The sequence below is a fragment of the Porites lutea genome, chromosome 2 (genome assembly GCF_958299795.1).
Source record: "Porites lutea chromosome 2, jaPorLute2.1, whole genome shotgun sequence".
Classification (NCBI taxonomy): Eukaryota; Metazoa; Cnidaria; class Anthozoa; order Scleractinia; family Poritidae; genus Porites; species Porites lutea.
The window spans coordinates 4,168,111-4,191,175 of record NC_133202.1 but is presented as its reverse complement, the minus strand read 5'-3'; the positions used below and the strand labels follow the sequence as shown (position 1 = coordinate 4,191,175).

The following is a 23,065-nucleotide window of genomic DNA, read 5'->3' as shown; positions in this document are numbered from 1 at the left end:
TGTACTGTATATGTTTCCATGGTAACAAGGTCATTGCTCTTACAATTCGCTTGCACGACTCGGGAACCAGCTGATGTTGGTTTTTATGATGTTGTAAAAAAGGAAAAAAAAACAAAACAAAACAAAAAAAACAAGTAAGTTTGCAAGAAGCGCGATTTCCTTATTTGACCAAATCATGTCTATCACTTGGCTATATATAGTGCTTGTGTTTGGGGCAGGAGCAGATTGGAAGAGCGCGCGAGTTAATGTATCTTACTGCACGCTCACCGGGGTTTCCAGGCGCAACAGACATCTCCAGAGAAAGAAAATAGTAACCTACATTCAAATTCACTTTTGGCAGCAAGAACCAACGTAATAGAAGGACCGAATCCTAATAAAGGCTCTAATCAGCTATAAATTAAAGTATCGAACAAAAGAAGCATGGCTGATTTTACAGTTGGGAATATATTTTTTGTTACAAAAGACACGTCCTTCCTTCTCAGTTCAGGGTCTTACCATGGGCTCCTGGTCTTAAATATTTTCCCCACTGAAAAATTAGCCTTGCCTCTTTTGTTCGATAACCTACAATCAGGCGTTGTTTTTTCGCGAAAGTCCCCTCGGCTCCCAGACAAAAATCCCTTAAGAAGGACTGCCTGATCGCAGAAAAATTGGAGAGGAACGGTGTGGCCTTCTGGTACCAGTCTTCCACTTTTCGCTCCCGGTCGGCTGGATTCACGCGCGTCGACACACGAGGAATATGATCCATTGAGTAAAACGGATACTGCATAGTTACCTTGTTCAATCGTTGAATAACTCTACGAAGGACAACAGATCGTGAAGTTAAAATGTCGCGTCATCTGCAGCTTGCGTTGAGCAGCCGGTATTATGATCGTCAAGGGATCAGGTTTAGCCAACACGACGCCGTGAGACCTCACGGAACAGACTATGGCTACTCACCTCCGCGGAGAATGCTGGCAGCAGTTAAGGAGGGCATGATTCACCCTAAACCTCCCACCTATCGACAAATGGATCGTGATAAAACTCTGTGTAAATTGCCGATAGAGCACTGCAGGAATTCCACGTCGAGATCTGCCGGTGAATATACTTTCAAATCTTTTCAACTATTCTCTGAAGGTAGCATTTAATTCAATCGGCTTGCCGTAACCTTCATTAGCATGTACTGTTGATTTACAGTAACTGTCGATAAGCTTTTAATTATAATAGACGTGGTTTTATATATGGAATTTAGTGGGCTCAATGGGCTCTCTAAGACATGGAAATTCTCTCTTTTCAATACACAGGTTTAATCTCGACCAAATTTTCACTCCGAGTTAGCTAGCCTGCGGATCTTGTTATGATCCTTAAACAATCACAGGACCACTTTTGTCTTTAAACAATTTGCAAAACTGATAAATGACATATGTTTGGCCATGGGTAAATTTATTTACCTGAAACCTTTATCACTGTTACCTAAATCGAACTAATCTGTTACTCATATTTCTGAGCTTAAATACATAAAATACGATTTGTTTGAAAAAGAAAATAGTTGCTCTAGAACACCACAAAGTCAAATCGTCAATAACTAATCTTTGAAACTTTCTTATTTTCCAGTGAAATTCAAAAAACCTATTAAACTCACGCAATTTTCGAGATAATTTAGAGCTAGATTCATATTTTTTGAAACTCAATACTGGGAGCACAGACAAAAGGAATTCAATGAACCACATGAAAACACAGCATTCCATAGCAACCGCGCGCGCGTTAAACATGATCTACGATCATAGCGCGCGCGCGCACGCACTGAAGTTGAAGAAGTTTCTTTGGCAAACAGCGTCAACAGGTGAAGCGCCGAAGGCGAAAAAATTGATTTTATTAGCTCCCTCTTCAAGTAAGTAAATTCATAAATGAAGTTAAAGATTCTCATTTTTCTTGTATAAATTTATTTCGTGATCCATTGTTGGAGACTTTCGTGTAACATGTCTTTGTTACCGAAGGCGAAGAACTCGTGACCCTTCATGACTCGAGTTTTTCTTTCAGTAAAACAAAACTTTCAAGGCCAAGGCCAAGTTAGTTGTAAAAGAAGAGAAAGTCAACTTGGTGCTCACAAATATTTTCCATTTTTGGACACAAAGTAAAGTACGCCAATAAACTTTTTTACCGAATCTCTTCGCTTGCAAAGCAATATACGAGTTTCACCTTAATTTCAGTAAACAAAGCATATCCAAGTGACACTTAAGACAACTGAAAATGAGCTTTTGATAGTTAAATAAAATGTTTCAAATGAAGTTAATAGGTTATCCTTCGTTTTATCGTCTGATATCTTGTCAAAGCCACCTTTCAGGTCGTTCGGCAAACCGCAAAAATTTTAATTGCTGAAGCTATAAAGACAGTTTCCACAATTGCAAAACTTGAGCGACGCAAAATATTTCAAATAATAGTACCGACTGACGGAAATACGTCTGGGTTGGCAAGCTGGTCAACACATGGCCTGCGTAGCAAGCGTTTGCACTCGAAATCGTCGAGAAAGTACTTTCGCTTGCTAAGCAGGCTAGTCAATACAAATTTACAGTCATTAGCATCCAGCAGATGGTGTTTACATAACGGTTGTATTGACTTACTTTGTGTATAGATACTTCAGGTAGTGATTCCCTAGAGGCTGGTAATTATGTTTGACCTAGTATTAGAAGTTTCAGGCTAACAAAACCGCAGGCACTACGTGATCACTTCACTTGCGTAATGCTTGGTATTTAAAAAGCTTTGAAGTGAATGAGCTTCAGAAAAAGAAAAAAAAAACCTGCCGACGAATTGAGAAGTCTGATTTAGACTTAATTTCAGTCGGATTATACGTCACAGAGTAAGATTACCTCACAATAGTAGTGCGCCCCATTGATTGGTCGAGAGCCTTACGTCTTTAAAAAAAAAAGTTATAAATGCAACAAAGCGGTGACAAGGTTGGCTGAGAGACTTTGGAAATATAACTCCAGGATTGTCAATCGCGAGTAACTCGGTTGCGTTCCTTTGCATCTTGCTCGCGCTTCGCGTTTCGGAGGACCTGCGATGTCGATCACAACTCAACGATGGCATCCGTCTTTGGCGCATAGAAAGCACATGTTAGCGTCAGTAAAAGAAGGCCTTTATCATCCCATGCTACCAACATTCCGGCGTATGGACATGGATACGGCTGTGCATAAATTACCAGAAGAACATTCACGGACTACAACACCCTTGACCAGGAGTACGGTTAATGCATTCGGAAAAGTAAAGATATTTGGCTAAGGATAAGACAACCCCTTTGAATCCAACTTTCATTTTGTATTGCAGATGATTTCAAAAGCAGCACTATCACACTGTTCAGACCAGCTGAGAAGCCGTTGTCAGGCACGGTAAGGTGATATCTAGTTACCGTGCACTTATTACCTAGTGTGGCATTAAGTACCGGATTACAACTCGGCGGATTTTTGGTGGAATCTTAAAGCCTTAAATTATTTTTCTTAAAATTTCATGTTGACTGTTTGTTTATTTTTCAGAGAATAACCGAGACGGGACGCCAGCTTCAGTCTACATCCTACCAGCCAATTGAATCAGGGTAGGTTTAATATCACGAGCCAAGAGCGTACCAACCGGTTGTTTTGCATGTCGGAAACCACCGGGAACACGTCAACAGAAAATTCCCCCAAAATACCGTCTACATAACTTTTTCTGTGCAGTGTAGTAAACATTCAAAGTAAAATAATTAATTATAATATCCCTGCAAAACCTTTGTCTCTTTTACGGTCGGCTATTCAGCTCACGTGAGCGGCGTTCTTTCTATTTTTTCTTTTATGTCAAGAACACAAGGAAACTGTTTTTGAGCAAGTTACCGTAGTTGTGTGTTTTCACTGCGCTGTATTTTCTTTTATCCTCGGTGCATTTTTTATTTGTTTACTCTAGCAAACGTTTCTGTTGGTAAGAAGAGTTTGTGCAGAGCTTTAGATCTCTGGAACAAAACCACAGGCTTAACAGATTAAAGCGAGACAGCGAGAGAGATTTAAAAGGCAAATGAAATGGGTCGGCTTTCAAAATGAACTATGACAATTGAACAATGCCGGTTTTAACCTTCATTACTAATTAGTAGCTGATCTACTTCGAGGTACAACGAAAACGCTGCAAAACAAATAATCATCTATTCCGCAAGCGTTCATTTCAGCGCTCACGCTTCAGTATTACCTCGCTCTAGTAAACCCTATATTTTTCTCTCAGTGGAAAAAACTAACGTGGGATATCAAGTTAGTTGCGTTATAAACAGCCACTTTACACATAGTTTTAATAATTACTTCCTGTTCCCATTAAATTATTAGAGATTAGAGTTTTTCCTCTTCTGTAAAGAGCCCATCCGCATATTTTTCTTCCCCACGCTCTTCAAAGCCAAACCGAAAAATACTGGAAGTCGTAGGTGATGAATTCTACCAGCAGTCTCTCTTTTTTTCTTGGTTCGTCGAACCACGCGCGCGAGACACGATGAGCGCGCGCCTACACTTCCCCTACTAGATCTGAAAAAGAGAGACTGCTCGCAGTCTATTAGTCTGCTACACCATTTGTACACAGCCGTTTTTAGTGTCGTCACGCAACGCTCGACTCTAAAAACGGCTGTGTAGCAGACTAGCAGTCTATGGGCCCTTGAAAAACTCAAGAGCACTGTGTTTAAAAAAAAAAAGGTACAGAGAATTCGCCAAAGATATCAGAAAAGTAGTCTTCCCCGACATGTGAAACCATTTTTTTTATTTTCTAAAACATCGGTGGGATTGGTGGCTTAAAGGTTTCCTCAGTTGCACAAAAAGGATTTGCTTTTGTTACCAGTAATTTAAGTATGTGAGGTTTTTTCACAGGGGAATGGCGGAATTTTTGGAGCGATCGATGACAGCAAAAACACGAGAAAGACAACCTTCTCCCCTCGCTCCAAACGGTAAGCAGGATATTGAATGATTTCGTTGCACTTGTCAGTTAACAGGTCCGCAATGTGTCCTTATGCAAACTGCTTGGAGAATTCATGTATTTATCGAATATTGAAAAGCCAATAGTGCTTGTTTAGGGGATGATCAACCGTACCAAGGGATTTGAAATTTATCTTTGAGGTGGTAGACTTGTACATATCCACAATATAAATCTATAAAATGATACATGTACTAGGCAAGTTTTGCCAATTTTTATGGCAACAATTCCCATGATTTCCAAGAATTTTTCCATATAATTGAGTCAAAATGATTTGTGACACCCATGAATACATCCAGTAAGTAATCGCTATTAACTGTTTCTTCCCCAGAACCATCTGAACCTTATACATTTATGCCTGAGCCATATCTTAAATACTCTGCTGATCAAATGAGGTTCAATGGTTATGCAACACGATATCTGTCACCAAGGGAGACGGGCTCATGGAGGGTAAGGAACAGTTCTATGAATGTTCAAGTTGAGGAATTTTGGTTTAGAAGTTAAAATGTGTCAAACAAACTATTCCACATTAAAGAAAAAAACAAAACAAAACAAAAAAAATAGTGTTTAATACATCTGCAGCTTTGCAACATTACAAAATAGTCATTCTTCCCATTACTGAGAGCAGCTAACTGCATTATTTTCCCATGGATTTTTTTTATTTCTATCAGTGTTTTATTGCACACAAATCTTATCAAATCTGCATCGTGGCCCTGTTAGGGTAAAATTCCAACAAGTCATCAATGTTGAAACAGTGACAAAAGACAAGATAACATGGTGACAATCAACGTGTAGCCCACAGAAGAGGAGGGAAGAAATACGAACTCCCTTAACCCTTTAAGCACTAAGAGTGATCAGCATCAAATTTCTCCTTGTAATTTATCACTGCTTTATAAAACAAAGTGGTCATGAGAATTAAGGACATGATCACACAAGATAAATCTAACGGATACTTCAACAAATTCTCCCCACTACTTCTATTGAAAACGTATAGGGATAACAAATGAGAATTTGAATTTTGATGTTAGGGTTTAAAGGGTTAACAAGGTCTGCGGGGGAGGCTAATTGACATGAAGATGGGTTAAATGCCAATAGGGACACAAGTGGCCTACTCCTCAAAACGCTGAAAGATCATATTTGAAATTCAGATTAGGGACATATGTACCTACCCCCCTCCCCCTAAGAGAGCCTCTGCATCAGCCTAGCATGCGAGCGAGCTCTCTGGGGCACTCTGGCGGTGAGGCAAACAAGGAAGGAGAGAGCCAGAGTGCCCTAGAGAGCTTGCTTGCAGGCTGGGATCAGCCTTGTCTCCAAGCCTTTTCCTACCTCTCCCACTTCTAAGGGAAAAGCCCTGACATGAGGTTGGCATGGCATATGCCAAAATAAATTTTCTTTTTCATCAGGACGAAATTTGAGCCAAACGTTCTGTAGTCTTTCACTTTGGAATGATTCTTACAAGTTAAACTCAAACTGCAGAAATGTGAACTATTTGCAATATCATGCAAATAGGTTAAATATGGCTCATGTCATCTTTTTTTTACAGTACTCTCTCAGACAGGAGCCGTATATAGACATAAGGGGTCAGCGTCCTATTCCTGCAACAATCTAGTAAGTTTTATGAAATTGTAATAATAGCTTTAAAACCTGATTGTTAGTACAAGCTAACTGTTATTGTGCAATTTATACACGTCAAATACATTGTCCATAAATACCCAAAATGAATTTTAATATATTTTTGTTTTACTTTCCCTCCCATCCATCATCCCCTCTATTTTAAGCCCCCCCCCCCCCCCAATCCCCTTCTCAAGACCTGACATTGAAATATAAGCTTCCTAGGAGTTAAAAAAAAAACGAAAAAAGGAAAAACAAAAAATACATGGAAGGTAGGAGTTTTGGGTATTGTTAATGCAGTTTTGTTGTATTCATTTTGCAGTAGTCGTTACCGTCATGCACACCCAAGGGCTACGTAAGTTTGTTCATTACTTTCTTAGCTCCCAATAATAATATAGCCAGATGATAATAAGTATATGGCCCTTTACACGTTTCCTCATATCTTCAAGCTGATGTTATGCAATCATTATTTTCTTCGGAATTTATGGTCACTATTACTTAAACTGCATATTCCTTTTGATATTAAAATACAGTTTGATGAAAATGTTTTACCCCCATTTGAGAGAATTCTAACTTCACCCTTCTCTATGCAGATAAAAATTTCATTCGCCCCCCTGAGAAATAAAAAAACTCTGTTACAGCACTGCATTAATTATTTTTTTAGCTTGTAACTTTAGCACATGTACTTTACACATTTAACTGACACAGCACACTTTTTTTTTTCAGTGTTGCAGCGATGCATTGGCGATAAAAATGAATACTACTCATGGAACTCAACTGCAGCCTTGAAAGCTTGAATGCAGTATACAGTCTGTTACATCGCAAAAAGATCAGCTTTGTCCGACTTCTTTATGTTAACAATTTCCACTGAATTTTCTGTTATTTAACAAAAAAAAACTATGCAAGCACCTGAGTGAAGTTTTAGCCAAATGAAAAAAAAAAAAGAAATATGTTTTCAGCCATAATGGACTTAAAATGTTTGGGATACAACTAAAATATTTGCAAGTCGAGAGGAATATGCAGATTGTAAATGGAGACAAATGTGTACCCATGGTTATTGAGATATCACCTTTTAAAATGGGAGTGTTTGTAAATAACAAAGAATTAGTATTAAAACAGTGTTGTCTTTGTATAGAGCTGAGAGTAAAGATAATATTGCCCTAATATTCATCTGACAAAGATGAAGTGATGAATATCTGAATTTCATATAATAAGGAACCATGGAATGAAGAAATAAATGCAAAGAGGCTCATCTCACTTTAAGATGCAACTAATATGCAGTTGCCAAAAAAAGAGCCTGAAAAAGATCCGGTTTGCCAGGATTTGTATGTGGAAGCCTGAGTGGAAAAAAAATTCTCCTCATTCCACCCTAATGTCACCTCCTTTTTAATTTGCAAAATCTTACTTTATGCTTGCCAAGTGTGGCTCTGAGAAAAGAAGGATGACCGCTCATGGTCTAAGGTACTGGCAGAGGTAGTAGTGACTATACATACAAAAAAAAAAATTCACATTGTTATTTATTTTCTATAAAAGTGGCAAGGTGCTGTGTACAACATTAATTTGCTATTACATGACTTGTATAGGAAAGAGCATTAACCAGCTGGATAAAAAGTTACACAGTTGTGACAAAAGTTATGAAAATACACATCTGAATATGATGTCGGTGGAAAAGATTTCACTGCGTAAAAACCTCCACTTTCTGAGCTGAAAAAAATCAGTGGTAAGAAAAACACAACTTACAGGAGGAAACTTAAATTTTCTTCTTTTTCTTTAAGTTAATCAATTCCTGATTTTCATGCAGTGTTAATCCCCAGTAAATTATCAAAGTATAGAGTGTTTTCACGCACGTGGCCAGCATCTATGCAAATTTATTGGAACAAAAAAAAGCGTTTGCATAAGAAAAAAGTTCAACTCCCAGAGGATTGGTTTCATTGGTTTAGGACACCAATATGGCCGCCGTGACATCATGTGAAAACACTCTATAATGCCATTCAAGGACAAATAAAAACAAAACAAAAAAATAGAGTCAAGCCAATCTGAAATATGTTTTCAGTTACACAAGCAAAATATTCTAGCACAAGTGGAGTCATTCACGCTTTATTCAATGCGAGGAGGGGTCACAGTGGCTACCAATAACACACAACCATTGCACTTCATTTTCACTCCGCTGAAGTTAAGTTACTTTAAGACCAACATCAATTTTCTCCTGAGAATATCTACACATCTTCAAGAGGAAAGGTTAGGGGAGTTAAGAAAATGATCACCAAAGGGGAATGCTTTGATCTTTTATCAAATTCTCTTAACAAATTCTTTAAGGAAATGTACAAGGAGATCACTCTAGAAATATTGGGATTTAATGGGTTAATGCTTTACAATATTTATTGGGCCTAGATTCAAAGCACCAGAAGTATAATAATTAAGAGAAAACAAACTGAAGAAGTTCTTACTTTTCCAAACAACCTTAGTTTATGCCAGGACAATATCACTATATTCTTGAAGCTTCACATAATGGACTTTCAATTAGTGTGCCAGTAACAGAGCACAGTGTCAGAAATGCAAAATAATAAAACAGTTTACTTTCAAGATCGTCACCCACAAAACAGCATTCTCTAGGATCTGCATGCCAAGAAATTGCAATTAAGTAAAATGAAAACGGTAATAAATGTTTTGCTGTTTTGTTGTTGTTTTTGGTTGAATGAAGTGCAAATAGCTGTGTGGGATTAGTAACTACTGTAAACACTTTAAAACATGTCTGTCACACACCAAATTATTGTTTTAAACATCACCACTGGGTTTACAGCTCTTCTTTGGCAGCTTCAGCCTTGAACTGTTCTAAAATGTTACGGCGCATGCTGAACTCATCCTTCTTAGCAGTACTGATATCACCACCTGTATTGAGGAGACGAGATTGATATAATTATTTTCAATATATATATTTACTCAAGGCTGAAAGTGAAGCTCCCGTTAATAAATTTGTAATTTACTTCAAATGATAAACTTGTAAACATTGCAAAGAAATCCACTTGGAGTTGAGCCCGTGATCAGTTAAAAACTAGTAACTTGTTCGTGGATAACTCCAAAAAAAACATGTAACCTCAAATGGTTGACTCCTGAGCCCGCAATATGGTTATGTGATACTGGTCAGCAGATACCCTATTTTGACAGTTGTCAACTGACCACAACATGGATATACAAAACAATAGGCCCATTTATACGAGGAAAAATAAGACGCATCTTACATAAGACGAGTCTTAAATAAGACGCGAACTGTACCATTTATACGAGCATGTCTTATCTAATAAGACGCGTCTTAGCTAAGCCGCGTCTTATTTTAGACGAAATGTGCCGTTTATACGGAAAGTTCGCGTCTTATTTAAGACGTGTCTTATTTTTCCTCGTATAAAAATGGCCCTAATGTATCTGGTTGCAGGCTCCCACACTAGCTAGAAAGTGCGAGATTTTGCATTGGTTACCCTTGTGGACTTACGTACAGGAAACAATTTTACATATCTGACAAGGGTATGAAATTATAAATATTGACGAAAATAAGGTGTGCGTAAAAATATCTGGCATGTTCCTTAACTTAAACACCTTAACCTTAAGAATGAGAGAACTCTTTTATGACTTTGAAAACAGGATTATTTTAGCCCTTTTTACATGATTAATCATTTTATTTCCCAACGTGAATCCAGAAACATGAATCAGCCTTTTTTTCTGTTTTTCCCCACTCTATTTTCTAAACATGGAACACAGAACTTTTTATCGCAATCACAGTAAAAACAAAATCTTACCAATAAGACGTTCCAAGCGCTCAATCTCAGTAATGACAAAAGCATCTCCCTTACTCTGCACACGCTCCATGACCTTAGTGTAGTATGTTGCCATTCTGAATCAGAACACAAAAGAACCTCTATTAACCATGAAACTGATCAAGGTACAGGTTCTAGCACAAGCTCTAGCTCCAGCTTCCTTTGAATTCCACTGTTGTGTCATTGTAACAACAAAGTCTGGACCAAAATAATTACACTGTTGAGATTTCTCATTATCAATTACAACAGTATTTTAGAAACCAGAGACAACACAAAAGTCAAGTTTACAGAAAGCACTACCAAAGAGGCAATTTAAAGAATAATTAACTTCTTATGGTAGATGTATGTTTGGCCTTGGCCTATTATTATGAAGACAAGAATTTCTTTCATTTAGGGATAAGGTGTATTGGTTCTACATTTCTGTCAAAGAACTCACTTTGTATTTTCTTGTGCATCAATGAGGGATTTGGCTTCTTCCAGGATTGCATCACGTTTATCCTAACAACAAACAAACAAACACAAGACAATCACAATGAGATGAATGAGGGGGTTAGTTTCTAAAGAAGCTGTAGTGTTGCATTGGACCTGCACTTGAAACGTCAACTTCTCGATACAGTGGCCAATCTACAGTACCTTACCAACTCAGTTGATAAAAGTACATTTTTGCGTCACACTTAAAGATGTTAAGGTTGAGAGATTTAGCTAAGGGATCTTAAGTGAGACAACGACGACGGTGATAAGAATAACAAAAACCCATAGGTTTAGATTAGCAAAATAACAACATTGCTCACAGACAAGCGTCAATGCAAGAAAAGGATGTGAAACTGCCAAATTCCATGTTTTATGGAGGAAGTGAACCAATGATTTTCTATTTTTTTAAACTTACATACAGTCCTTTAGAATTCTATTCCAGAAAAATTCACCAACATTTTGACAAATTAAACAACATGGAATAAGAGCGATGAATTGAAACCGCATAAGTTCACTTTTTAATGGATATAATCACCGCCATTGTCGTTATCGTTGCTTAAGCTCCCTAATATTATTAAAGAAATGTGATTATTATTTTTTTAAAATCTTACCTGATTAGCCATGAAATCCTTGGCATATTCATCAAATTTCTCAATCCTTCCAGCCTGATAAAGAAGTAAAAAAAAAAAGCATTTGGTATGCTGTTTCCACATACACTCTTACTATTTTACTCTGATTTCATATTTCCCACATCAAAGATTTAAAAGGACACTTATTGTTAATTTTTACCTCATCACTCAATCCCCCACCAGAAACTCGGTTCGTCTTGCACTTCTCATTCAGAAAGTCTATGAAGTCTTGTTTCTCACGACCTCCACTGTACTGCAGTTATTAAAAGATGAACATTAGGATCAGAAAAATTGTCTATGGTAATATTTTTTAGAAGTGTCTACATATTTCAAGCTGTGACTGTTTTGATCATCAGGGTGAGTAAAAATAAAAAATTGTGACCAAAATAGCAGTGAAGGTCACCAATTTGGTGATCGACCCATACCCAGTGACCACCTGAAAGTTTTTTTTTAAAAGTTAGTTTTTATTGCCTTTTTAAAGGCGATAAGATTGAGATATTAACATTTGCATGAAATACTAGCTGTTTTCCTTGTAATATGCCTCTTTCACCCAATCTAATTAACTTTTAAGGGGAATATAAACAATAATCTTGATTTATGCATGACCATTGAATTATATAACAATAATAATAACAATAATAATAATAATAATGATGATGATGATAATAATAATAATAATAATAAATTAATATTAATGATACCTCCTCCCCATCTTTGTTATCTTTGGGAAAAAATTTGATAGTAGGGAAACCACTGATACCATACCTGAAAAAGATGATGAAATAAACTCAAATCATCATATATGAAGCAGAGACAGAAATCAAAATACAATAATAAAATATTATAGTTGGAAATTTTGTATGACACTATTTTAAACTAAGGCTAAGATTTGTTTATTTATTATTTATTAATTTACCTTTAATTTCTTCATTTAAAATGTACTTAAAATAATTTTTTGGTTGAGACTTATGATCAAAATGAGAAGCATATGGACACTCAACCAAGGGGAAAAAATGCAAAAGGTGATGGGTGTTATTTGAAGCCCTGTGTTTCGTTAAATAGCTCTCTGGTCAGTTGTTGATTCTGATTAATATTGTGATGTAGTTTTGGGATAAATGTCCTACTTTGATCCTAAATCCTTTTCTGCATCTGCATCTACTTTGGCCACAACACACTGAAAATAAACAAAATGGAAAAAAAGTTTTACTAACAGTAAAATCATTGTCAAGTACATAAAATCTATGACCACAGGCAAGTCAAGCTTACAATGAAGGGAGTACATACACCAGACTGGAACCATAATGCATAATAATGACACTGGTGTAACTGTAGAATTTACAAATTCCTTTAACTTCTTGATTGCTACAAAATGTTAAGAACCAATCTTTTCTGTAGTGTGAATGATGTCTCTCATCAACTTAAACAAACTATATATAAACCATGGCTGTCAGTACAAAAAAGATCTCAAGTTGCTAGTTATATGCAATATTACTAACAGTACACTGTAAGTGGGTAATTGAATAAAATTAATAAATAATTAATGAAGGGCTTGGATTCACCTAATGTTAAGTGACAGTTTGGGTGTTTTTGTCCTTCCAAATCAGCTGAATTTTTGCATGTGGCCTCTGATTCTTTGGGAAACATTGCCCTGCAGTTTTTTTCCCAGTTTCTGCTTATTTTGCAAGAAAAAACGTATGCAAAAAAACCGTCATTTGTTGCATTTTTTTGTTAGAATCGCAAACAACAGAAATCGATTAAGTTCTTTGTTAAGCAAAATCGTCAGAGCGGGAATTTCAAATTAGATATGAATAACGATGGAGTTATAATCCTTTCTTCGCAAAATTGAAACTAACATTTGCCACCGTAGCACGGTCGGTTAGTTGCACTGAATGCAGTTCCTGAACAACATCTAGCTGCTTCTTCTTCTCTTTTTTTCTGTTTTTTTTTTTTCCGATTCAAGGCTGATTGAATTGGTTCTATTTTCCTTTTGTTTCTAATGAAAGTAGCATGGGTCGTGCTTGTAGTAGAAGGGGACAATCCATGGCTCCGGGCCCTTAGTGACAGCCCTACATAAGCACATAAAAATTTATGACAGGCATATGGCAGAAGCCCAGTGAATTTATTTTGTACACGTCCATCTCCAGTAGGTTCTTGACACAACAAACCATCATAATTATTTATTCAAAAAATTTCTCCATTTCTGATAATGGCTAAAGTCCCACACATAATTCATCATAACCAGGTACTGTCGACCAAATTTGGAAGAATTTTGCAAGATGTGAAAAATGAGGTCTTTTGTGCAGCAAAATTGCGAGATTATTGAACATTAATTTAACTGAGAAGACCTGGGGACGAGGTTGAGTTGTTTGGATAGTGAGAACAAAATGGTGGAACATTTCACTTGTTTCATGAGGAAGAAAAAGGTGAACTGTTGGCTAAAAACATAGCAAGAACAGTAAGAAGACAACTCGACGGACGAAATCCGCTATTTGGAGAATATTTTTAGTACTGAACAACCCTTAATCTCCTAAACTTGCTGATAAACAGACAATTGAAGATGAACTTAACATCAATGGAGGTAAGCACATTTTAGCTTCTTTTTAAAAGTAGGAATTATTTAGCCTAAATTTCAGACAATTACTTTGAGTCATTTTTACTCCCTCAGCAATGTCTGAATCGACCGGCCGTTTATGCCGTCCAGTGACATCACTAACCGAAAACCAGGTAGTGATTTTGATTGTCCAAACATTCGCATAATTATGTATAATTATGAGAAATTTTAGTGGGAATTGTTGTTTGATATTCAGTGGATTGTATGCCTGGCATGCCTGCGTGGAGTTATAAGTTTTTGACAATCTTTATCATAAACAGCAAAATAAATAACAATTATTCACCGAAGTCGAGGTGGCTAGTATTGGATATTTACCGAGGCCGCGAAGCGGCGAGGTAAATATCCAATACTAGCCACCGACACTGAGGTGAATAATTGTTTTAGTATATACTAAAACAGTGAGATAATTGAGCACAAAATGATGATTTTTAACTCATTTACTGTTGCCAACGATTACAATTTTGGCGCGCGATGACCGAACGGCCGCGGTCGTCGCTTTTTCTTAGCGATAAATAAAACTTTTAGAGGCGTTTGTTTAGCTCTTGCGGGGAAGTTTCTTCAAAAGGAGTTGTGAATTCTGTTTGTATTTAAAATAATTCTGTAAAAAAGATTATTAAATTTAGTTTTAAGCTTATTTATGAACAAATCAACTAAATAAAGTAACGCAAGACTTAAGCTTAATTTGCATTTGTAAACAAACAACTTTTTCACCGGTTTTATCGATAACTATAGAAATAAAAAAGACAAAGCTTTACCTGTTAAAACTTCCAAATCGAACTTCGTCACCTTCTTCATGTATTTCGGAAATAGCTTGCTTGATTAGTTGTGAAATTTCTTAGTTTGTTACGGCAGCAAACCGGGAAAGCATTTTGCTCGCAACCTACGCGAGTTTGGCGTCGCTCGCTCGGAGGAACTGGAGGTGAATCAGTGAATAGTGCAGGATATTCACTGATTGAGTAGCCAATCAGAGCGCGCAAAAAACACTATCCACTGTTTTAGTATATACTAAATATTATTATCCTTGTCTTCAAAACTATGAATTGCTAAATTGAACTACAAATGAAGAATCATGGTGAAGAGTCGGTAAGTTTTTCATTTAGAGTGGCTTTGTGGTTTTCGCATTGATTTTGTTTAAGTGAGGTTTTCTGAGATTTAAGTAATAATTTGACCTTCTTTTCATTTCCACTTCAAGTTTAAAGATTCCGTAAGCTTTTTTTTCTTGTTTTCTTTCTCCTTCAGTAAGGACCAAATAGCTTTTTTCAATTACAGCAAATTGTTGTGTTTTTGAAGTGTTCCGTGTGTGTTCTTATTTCATTGCATGACTGTGATCGACTCTGATTATTGAATTACAACAGAATCGTTCAGAGTACTGCATGCAGTTAACAGTTTGAACATTAAACATGAATAATTACAATCAAAAGCAGTAACACAATTCTGTATCATGTAGACATTTCCAGATGATATTTCTTTGTTTGCCAGTTGTGTTTTATTTTTGCATGAATTGAAGCAAAGGAGTAGTGACATCACTGGACGGCATTAACAGCCAGTCGATTCAAACGTTACCTAGGGAGTAAAACTGACCAAAAGTAATCGTCTGAAATTCAGGCTAGGAATTATTATTCTTGAATGAGGAATAAAACAATTATTGAATTCGGCTTTCTTATCGTTTGAAGAATGATGGAGATCTCTGAAGGGGGTTATCTGCCAAGGCCGATTAACACCCTCCTTGATCTCCAGATGATACTCAGCCTAATCCAATTTTTTAATTATTTGTATTAGGACATTCTCCAGGCCCTTGGCTTTTGGTTATGTACTCAGGAATTATGTTAAACTTACATTTGGTTCATTCTTAAATGCTTTCCCAACCTCATCATACACAGGGGCAAGCCTCTTGCAGTGACCACACCCTAAAAGCAGAACCGACATGTTGGCCCTGTCCAGCATGTATCCGGATTTTTTCTCCATTTTCAAAAAATATGCATCCACATGTAGCGTACTCTAATAGTTTTTTCCCCATCAATACTAAAATGCTGAAATAATGGAATTACAATAGCATCCCTTATTGAGCATGCATCATGCTATGATGTATTTTTAATGATGTCTTTTAATGATGCATTTTTGATGTATGACATCATCATATTTGAAAACCTCTGTTTTTCGTCTGTCTACACATAAATGAAATGCCGGCGTTTTCTGAGACTGTTTTCACCGGTAGGCCAAACTGGAGAAAAAAGTATCCATTTTCAAACAAAAATGGATACATCTGGACAGGGCCTTAGAACAAATTTCTGTATCTGACCACACAATGTTAGGTCAAGCATCTCTACAACTCAGCTTTCTCCACCACTTTGTACAAAAAGCACATGCACTAACACAATGTACATTTAAATGCAGCTTTACTGTTCCATCCAATATCCAAACAGTAGAACTGGGTTTGAAAATGAAGCACAACCACAATTTTCCCCCTGATTTTGAGATGCATAATTTTCTGATTTAACACTGTGTCGACTGGTTGATATAGCATGTCAACTAAAACTAATTCTTTGGAGAAATTCTCAGCTACAGTGCTGAACATTTTATGGTGATTAATATCTGATATCCAAACCTCCTTAACTCTTTCACATCTTGACCATGTTATGGCAAGATTATTAATAATAAATTATTGGTCAATCCTGTGGTGCTAGTATTCAAATGGAATCACCTGCCACCAGGCACAAAGAGGATAGGTGATGTGAGATGAGGTCTGGCTAGAAAGAGCTAAAACTTACCAAAGACCCATTTACAGGTTGTACACTTCGCGACTTGTGATCCAGTTAAAGTATTAGCTTGTGTAGTTTGGGCATGTGCCGAGAGAAAAATTTCAAGGTAGTTTTTCGGCTTAAAACTGACACAGCAGTCTTACTTTTTTCTTTTGCTTTTCTTGCCTCATTTTTTTTTCTTTTGCTGGGCATTAAGTAGGCTTCATTTTGGTGGGAAAAGTTTCTGGGAAAGCTTTAAGGACCTTAGGATGAGATGGAAGGAAAGTTAGGTGGGCAGTGGAATAAGATTTTCATGGGAATTTTCAGGTCAACATCACTTGGTTTTTTACATTTTTTGCCTCCTTGCCTTAATCGTACTCATTCTGGTATGGTTTGAAAGATCTTTTCACCCTGCACAAGACTGATGACGTCATAGGCATTAGAAGGGAAGTGGACCTGTACGGGCAGTTACGGCCAGTTATGGGCAGTTCAGAAGTGAAAGATGGGTTTAATGATTTTTTTTCCACTAATATTGAAGTGAAAGAGTTAACTGTAGTGGTGAATAGAATGTACTTACATGGGGCATAGAACTCAACCAAGACATCTTTAGTCTTATCCAAGGCAACTGAGTCAAAGTTTGTGGAATCCAGGTCTTCTACAGCAGTCTTAAATACCGCCTTATTAGCTCGTGCTCCTAAATAAAGGAAGACATAAACAGAAACAGGCTCTGAGGTTAATTTTTGCTTACAAAGTGCACTACTTAGATTCCCTGTCACATTAAGGCCTTGTTACATTAGAGCAAAGAAGGACAAATTAAAGCTGTGTAAAAAAATGTTTACAGTGTGACGACTTCAACCAGGGCCACCAAAGAACTTTCAGCCAATCAGAAACCGCTCCTTTAACAAAGAATTGGGCATGCAGATCTCATAGAGAACTGTCCTATTTTTCGATTGGTTAGTTGCGATCCTAAATTCTTTGCCGTTTAGAATGGCTTACTTCTAGCGTGAGCCAATCAGAGACTAAAGAATCTTGTTTTCTTTTTTTCTCATCATCAAGTTTAAATTTTTTACCTGTTAATGTGCATTCTCTGCTTGAAAGGAAAAGTCCAAATCATTTCTGTGCAGCTAAGAACCGGAGGCAAGTTTAAAGAAATACAGAACGCCAATGAAATGTCACGAAACACTGCACTGACCATGCTTTCACATCCTGTGAACAAGCACCTCGCTCATTTTTTTGTTTCTCTTGTTGCTAGAACATTTCTCCAGGGATGCACAAGAAAAAAGTGCTTTTTTACAGCAAGCGAGAAGTCTAGGAGTAATTATAAGAGCTATCTTTCAATTACGTGATAGGCCTATAAGGTCTGAATTCTCATTCGGCCAAAAAGGAAATTGAGATTACTCTGTGTCTTCTTGATAAAAATAGTTTCCAGCCATTGTTTTTTTTTTCCTTGATGATCGCAAGGTTAGAGTTTCTTTTAAAGGAAGCTTTTCTGGTCCCAGATCTAGAATGATCACTTCTAGTTGCAGGGATAAGAGAATTCAGCAGTAAAGGAAACAGTGCGATATTTTCAAACAATGGCTTGTAGCTAGACTGCCTCAAATTTTCCCCATAGATACAAGACTGATACAAGACTGCTGTACCTATTATCTCCGCCCGCCTCGACTAGCACCTGCTATTTGCGGGTGGAAATGGTCTTTATGTAAATGTGGATTGTTAATAATAATAAAGTGTGTATTTTTACACCTGTTACCAAGCAATATGTATAGCCAGCCCTTCAATATATAAGTGTAAAATGCAGCCTCACAAGACAGATGAGTAAGTGTACGACACACCATTCTATATATAGTGAAAGCATTTAGGATCGAAACTAACCAATAGAAATAAAGGACAGTTTCTGATGATGTCTTATTATCACCTATATAAAGTATACTTTAAATGTACTGAATTTCTACAAGGGTTCTTGCTCAATTCTTTGTTAAAGGAGCGGTTTCTGATTGGCTGAAAGTTCTTAGGTGGCCCCGGTTGAAGTCGTCACACTGTAACAAAATTGTTTTAATCCGCTTGATGTTTTGCACCCTCTTGTTCCATTCATTGAAGGACCCTCTAAGGACCTCAGGAACTCTAGATCATACTGTATAAAGCCATGCAAGACCAACAGGTGCTGTGATACCTTTATTGCCAAATGCGCAAGTATTTTTTAAAAATTCATATTTAGTCTAAGATTTTATATGTTTGTACAGGACTTGATATGGCTAGTTTGTAAGGATTTTGTAATTATGTTTCATAAACCTTTTTTAGATACGGTAAACCTTAGCAATTCAGTCGATACTACGAGTGAGGTATTTCAATAAAGCATTCTATTCTATTCTAAATCATGCAAAGTAAATTAAAATACAATTAGCATACAAATTTTAGCACACAAAAAAGAGATTTCTTTCATAATGTACAATGTAAAGCTGTATCTATAACAGAGCTCTTACCAGATTTGCTTTCAATAAATGACACTAGATCTTTGATGTCCCGTCCACCACTATATCTGTAACCAATGCAAAGAGACAGTGACTATCAACTACAAAAAAAACTTAGCTAAGTTTATTTTTTTTCTAGCCCTCATGGTAAGTATCTTAATTTCTCCTCTGAGAAAATATATATATTTAGTATTTACCAAATCAGTGAATAGCAATAAAATATTTTTGCTTGTTTTGATTGGCTACCGTAACTCAGAATATCCTTCACTATTCACTGTTTTGCGACTGAAGCCAAGATGGCGTCTTGTTTTGAGAAATTTTCAGAAGATGAAATTTGAACGATAAATGAAGCAGTAATACAAACAATTACCAAGAAAGCAATGCACTTCAGCTTGTCGGTGTTTACAAGGCTGTGCTCTAAGGAAAATTGAAGGGAGCCCAGTGCTCTGAAACTGTAAAATCTAGGGTGCCCAGCATATAATTTGTATGAAAAATCTGAGATTTTCTAGTCGCCCAAGGGCAAAAGTTAGGCGCCAGGGGCCACCGGGCTCTGCTAGAGCACAGCCCTGGTTTACTAGTAGGTAGAAAATTATTTTCTTACTGAATAAATTGCAACAAAATTGTAAAGATGCACTTGACAAAATCCCCGAAAATATGTTCATAAATTGTAAACAAACTTCCTACTAAGTGACGTTTTTTATTTACAGAAAAGTTACATTTTTTCATTTTTATCCAACTGATTTGGTAAATACTAAAACAACTATCTCCCTTGGGGTCGGTGAACAGTGCCAGATACATACCTCAATGCTTCGCATCTCAGTATATATCCACCAGTATTCACCTCCCCTTCGGAGGATAGTTGTATAATATACCCATATTTATGCTGTGGTTCAGTTTTATCCTTGGTTTAAATTTTATTTCCCTCTGTTTTATATTCATTATCATACATTACCATACCCAAAAACAAAGGGAAATAAAATTTTCACCAAGGATAAAATTGAACCACAACTTATGGATACTACTGAGGTCACAACCCCCTTCCCTCCTCTCCAAGGTGTGAATTTTGCTAGTGGTGTGTTGTGAGGTTAAGGTAGTTAACATTTAGTTTAACATTTCAATCAATGTGTACAATTTTAAACCCATATTCAAAAGTATTAACAGAATGAGCAACTTACTCTTCTGCAGATGTACTTCCTTTTGGAAAGTACTTAAGCGTGGGAAAACCAGAGACCCCAAATCTAGAACCAAGTGTCTTATCACCATCAGCATCAACTTTGGCAATAATTACATCATCAGCTTTGGCAAATGCTTCTCCCAGTTGTTCATAAGTGGGTGCAAGAGCCTTGCAATGACCACACCCTGCAAAAAAAAGAAAATAATAATAACAATAATAATAATAATAATAATAACAATAATAATAATAATAATAATAATAATAATAATAAATTAATAGGACATCACCCTGAAGTAAAGGGATTGGATTCATCGCAACATATGCATATCATTATAGCTGTCGCATTTGCCTCTTGGAATGTTTTATTGTTTTTAAGCCTTTCAAACAATGGGTTTGGGGGTACGGAAGGAGAGAAAGGGGGATCGATATTGTGACTGTGTAAATTTTCTTTGAACCAACTATCTTCCAAAAGGTATGTTAGGCACCAGTGTCCTTCAATTTCATATGCATGCTCAGGAATAGGTCATCTGTTAAAAAAAGACTTTGAGATTGTGAGACGGAAAATTGTGAGGATCATGGCGAGAATAAAGAACACTGGTTATTGGACCACTGCAAAGTCTTGAGGAAATATGTGTTGTGGTTCAAGTTTAATCTTTGGTTTGAACTTTTTTAAACCAGTTTAAATTTTTCAAACTGGTTTGAAATTTTCAACCTGGTTAGAAATTTTTAAACACATAACTTGTTCTCATTTATTTGTACCTCTCCCTGTAAAATACTGTGTAAAATAAACTTGTGACATCAAGGTCTCACATTTTAGTAAACATTCATTTTAGCGATTAGGGTTAAGCGTTTATTTCAAATGGTTAGCTCTCATGTAAGGTTATGGCAACAGCACAGTTTCAGTGATTAAGGCTGAGCGCTTATTTTAGTGATTAGGGTTGATCATTTATTTCAAATGGTTAGTTTTCATGTAAGGTTAGGAACAGTGCATGTCTATTCTTCCCCATGTCAACAATGTTTGTAAATCTGCCTTTTATCATCTTCACACCATTTCCTGCATAAGGGAATAATTATCAATGCAAACTACTGAGATTCTTATTCACGCCTTTGTAACTTGCAAACTCGATCACTGCAATTCTCTACTATATAATCATCATCATCGTCATATCATGCCTCTAAAAATGTCATCAAAAAGCTTCAATCGGTGCAGAATGCAGCTGCCACACTGCTTACACGCTCTAGGAAGTGTGATCACTCCCATCCTCTTCGATCTTCACTGACTACCTGTTTCTGAAGGAATTCAATTCAAGATTCTACTACTTACCTTCAAGGCTCTGCATCAGCAATCTCCAACCTACATTCAAGACCTAATAACCTGCTACTTACCGTCTACACTCAGTCTGAATCCTGTTAGCTTTAACCTTAAGACCTATGGATCTAGAGCATTTGCTGTTTCAGCTCCCAAGCTTTGGAACAAACTACCTGACATCAAATATACGCTCATGCGAGAAGTCTATTTAAGCAAAAGTTAAAACCTACCTTTTTAAGAACTACTATTTTAGTCATTAGGAAGATTTATTTGATTTTATATGTGTTTTATTTTAATCAATATTTATTTTAATTCTAGTTTTTTCACTTTCTTAAGTGCCTAAATCATTACTGGATAGGCGCTATAAAAATGTTCTTCTTCTTCTTATTATTATAATATGGCGGGAGGAGGGTTAGGTAAGAAATAGTGAAGAGGGGTTAGGAAGACCTAGGTATAGGAGGGAAATGACAGAACAAGGAGGAAGGGGTGGTTGGAGAGATGCAAAAGAACTGTTAAAATGAAATTTTCTGATAAGTACTAATATTCTTTTTAAGAACCCCCCAAAAACCTAGCCCCTATTTTTCAACCACACCCTAAAAAAGAAAAGGCCCTTTTTCAGACATTTGATAAAAGAACTGGTTTAAAAATTCAAACCAGTTTGAAAAATTTTAACTGGTTTGAAAAATTCAAACCAAAGATACAATTTGAACCACAACGTATGTTTTTTTAAAGGGACAAAAAGATAAGCTTATCAATTTTTGGTGTAGTGATTTCTAAGTATGAACCTGAAGGTCATTTTTACAAATTTTTTAAATATCATCCTGGTACTTACAAGGTGCATAGAATTCAACAAAAGCAAATTTATCACCATTTACTACCTGGAGAGAGAAACAAGAGGTGATTGACAAGATTAAAACTTTGGACACTCTAAAATAAAATGGCATTTTTAGTGATCGTGAAGCTTGCATAGGAACGAAATTACTTGTAGCAGGAAAATTAGAGAGAAAAAATTTTATCTAAACTTAATCGCTTATGCTGAAAAAAAGAAGAAAAAGAGCGTGTAATACTTTGTCCAATCACCGTTTGACAGCGCTTGAATGGATAATGAGAACCGCGCGGCACACGAGTGCAGAACTTTTATCGTGAATCGATACTTACCGAGTCAAAATTATCATTCGTTAGATCGACTACATTTGCTTGACATAAGTTAAGCCCAGCTACGAGGAGCAGAAAGATCAGAACGCCTTGCATTTTTCACTTAAAGCACGAAAAATTCACCAATAAGTCTCGTGTCCACC

General features: G+C 36.5%; 2 protein-coding genes across 3 annotated transcripts; one reads left to right on the top strand and one right to left on the bottom strand.

The window, feature by feature from the left end:
* Positions 1-711: 711 nt before the first annotated feature.
* Positions 712-7,694, top strand: LOC140927465 (sperm microtubule inner protein 8-like). 2 transcript variants are annotated; one of them, XM_073377124.1, is made up of 8 exons: positions 712-1,074; positions 3,301-3,362; positions 3,507-3,565; positions 4,845-4,921; positions 5,279-5,397; positions 6,491-6,555; positions 6,881-6,913; positions 7,285-7,694. In XM_073377124.1, the coding sequence occupies exons 1-8, from the start codon at positions 825-827 to the stop codon at positions 7,307-7,309; spliced, it is 690 nt and encodes a 229-aa protein (XP_073233225.1). In that variant the 5' UTR covers positions 712-824; the 3' UTR covers positions 7,310-7,694. The 2 variants fall into 2 exon arrangements, with proteins under 2 accessions (XP_073233225.1, XP_073233226.1); XM_073377125.1 differs by lacking the exon at positions 712-1,074 and adding an exon at positions 2,843-3,214.
* Positions 7,695-8,060: 366 nt separating this feature from the next.
* Positions 8,061-23,049, bottom strand: LOC140927464 (uncharacterized). Its single transcript, XM_073377123.1, has 13 exons — positions 22,926-23,049; positions 22,600-22,645; positions 20,460-20,643; positions 19,297-19,352; positions 17,394-17,510; positions 15,915-15,985; positions 12,592-12,641; positions 12,169-12,232; positions 11,628-11,720; positions 11,450-11,503; positions 10,804-10,865; positions 10,350-10,444; positions 8,061-9,447 (listed from the first exon to the last, which is right to left on the bottom strand). The coding sequence occupies exons 1-13, from the start codon at positions 23,016-23,018 to the stop codon at positions 9,353-9,355; spliced, it is 1,080 nt and encodes a 359-aa protein (XP_073233224.1). The 5' UTR covers positions 23,019-23,049; the 3' UTR covers positions 8,061-9,352.
* Positions 23,050-23,065: the final 16 nt, after the last annotated feature.

What these genes read in the sequence shown, in the direction of transcription:
- LOC140927465 (XM_073377124.1), top strand. Translation starts at nt 825, where the DNA reads ATGTCGCGTCATCTGCAGCTTGCGTTGAGCAGCCGGTATTATGATCGT. An exon ending in GGGAGACGGGCTCATGGAGG is followed by an intron (nt 5,398 to 6,490) that starts GTAAGGAACAGT and finishes TTTTTTTTACAG; the next exon opens with TACTCTCTCAGACAGGAGCC. An exon ending in CATGCACACCCAAGGGCTAC is followed by an intron (nt 6,914 to 7,284) that starts GTAAGTTTGTTC and finishes TTTTTTTTTCAG; the next exon opens with TGTTGCAGCGATGCATTGGC.
- LOC140927464 (XM_073377123.1), bottom strand. Translation starts at nt 23,018, where the DNA reads ATGCAAGGCGTTCTGATCTTTCTGCTCCTCGTAGCTGGGCTTAACTTA. An exon ending in TGTTGAATTCTATGCACCTT is followed by an intron (nt 20,644 to 22,599) that starts GTAAGTACCAGG and finishes TTTTTTTTGCAG; the next exon opens with GGTGTGGTCATTGCAAGGCT. An exon ending in GGTTGAGTTCTATGCCCCAT is followed by an intron (nt 15,986 to 17,393) that starts GTAAGTACATTC and finishes TTCTGCTTTTAG; the next exon opens with GGTGTGGTCACTGCAAGAGG.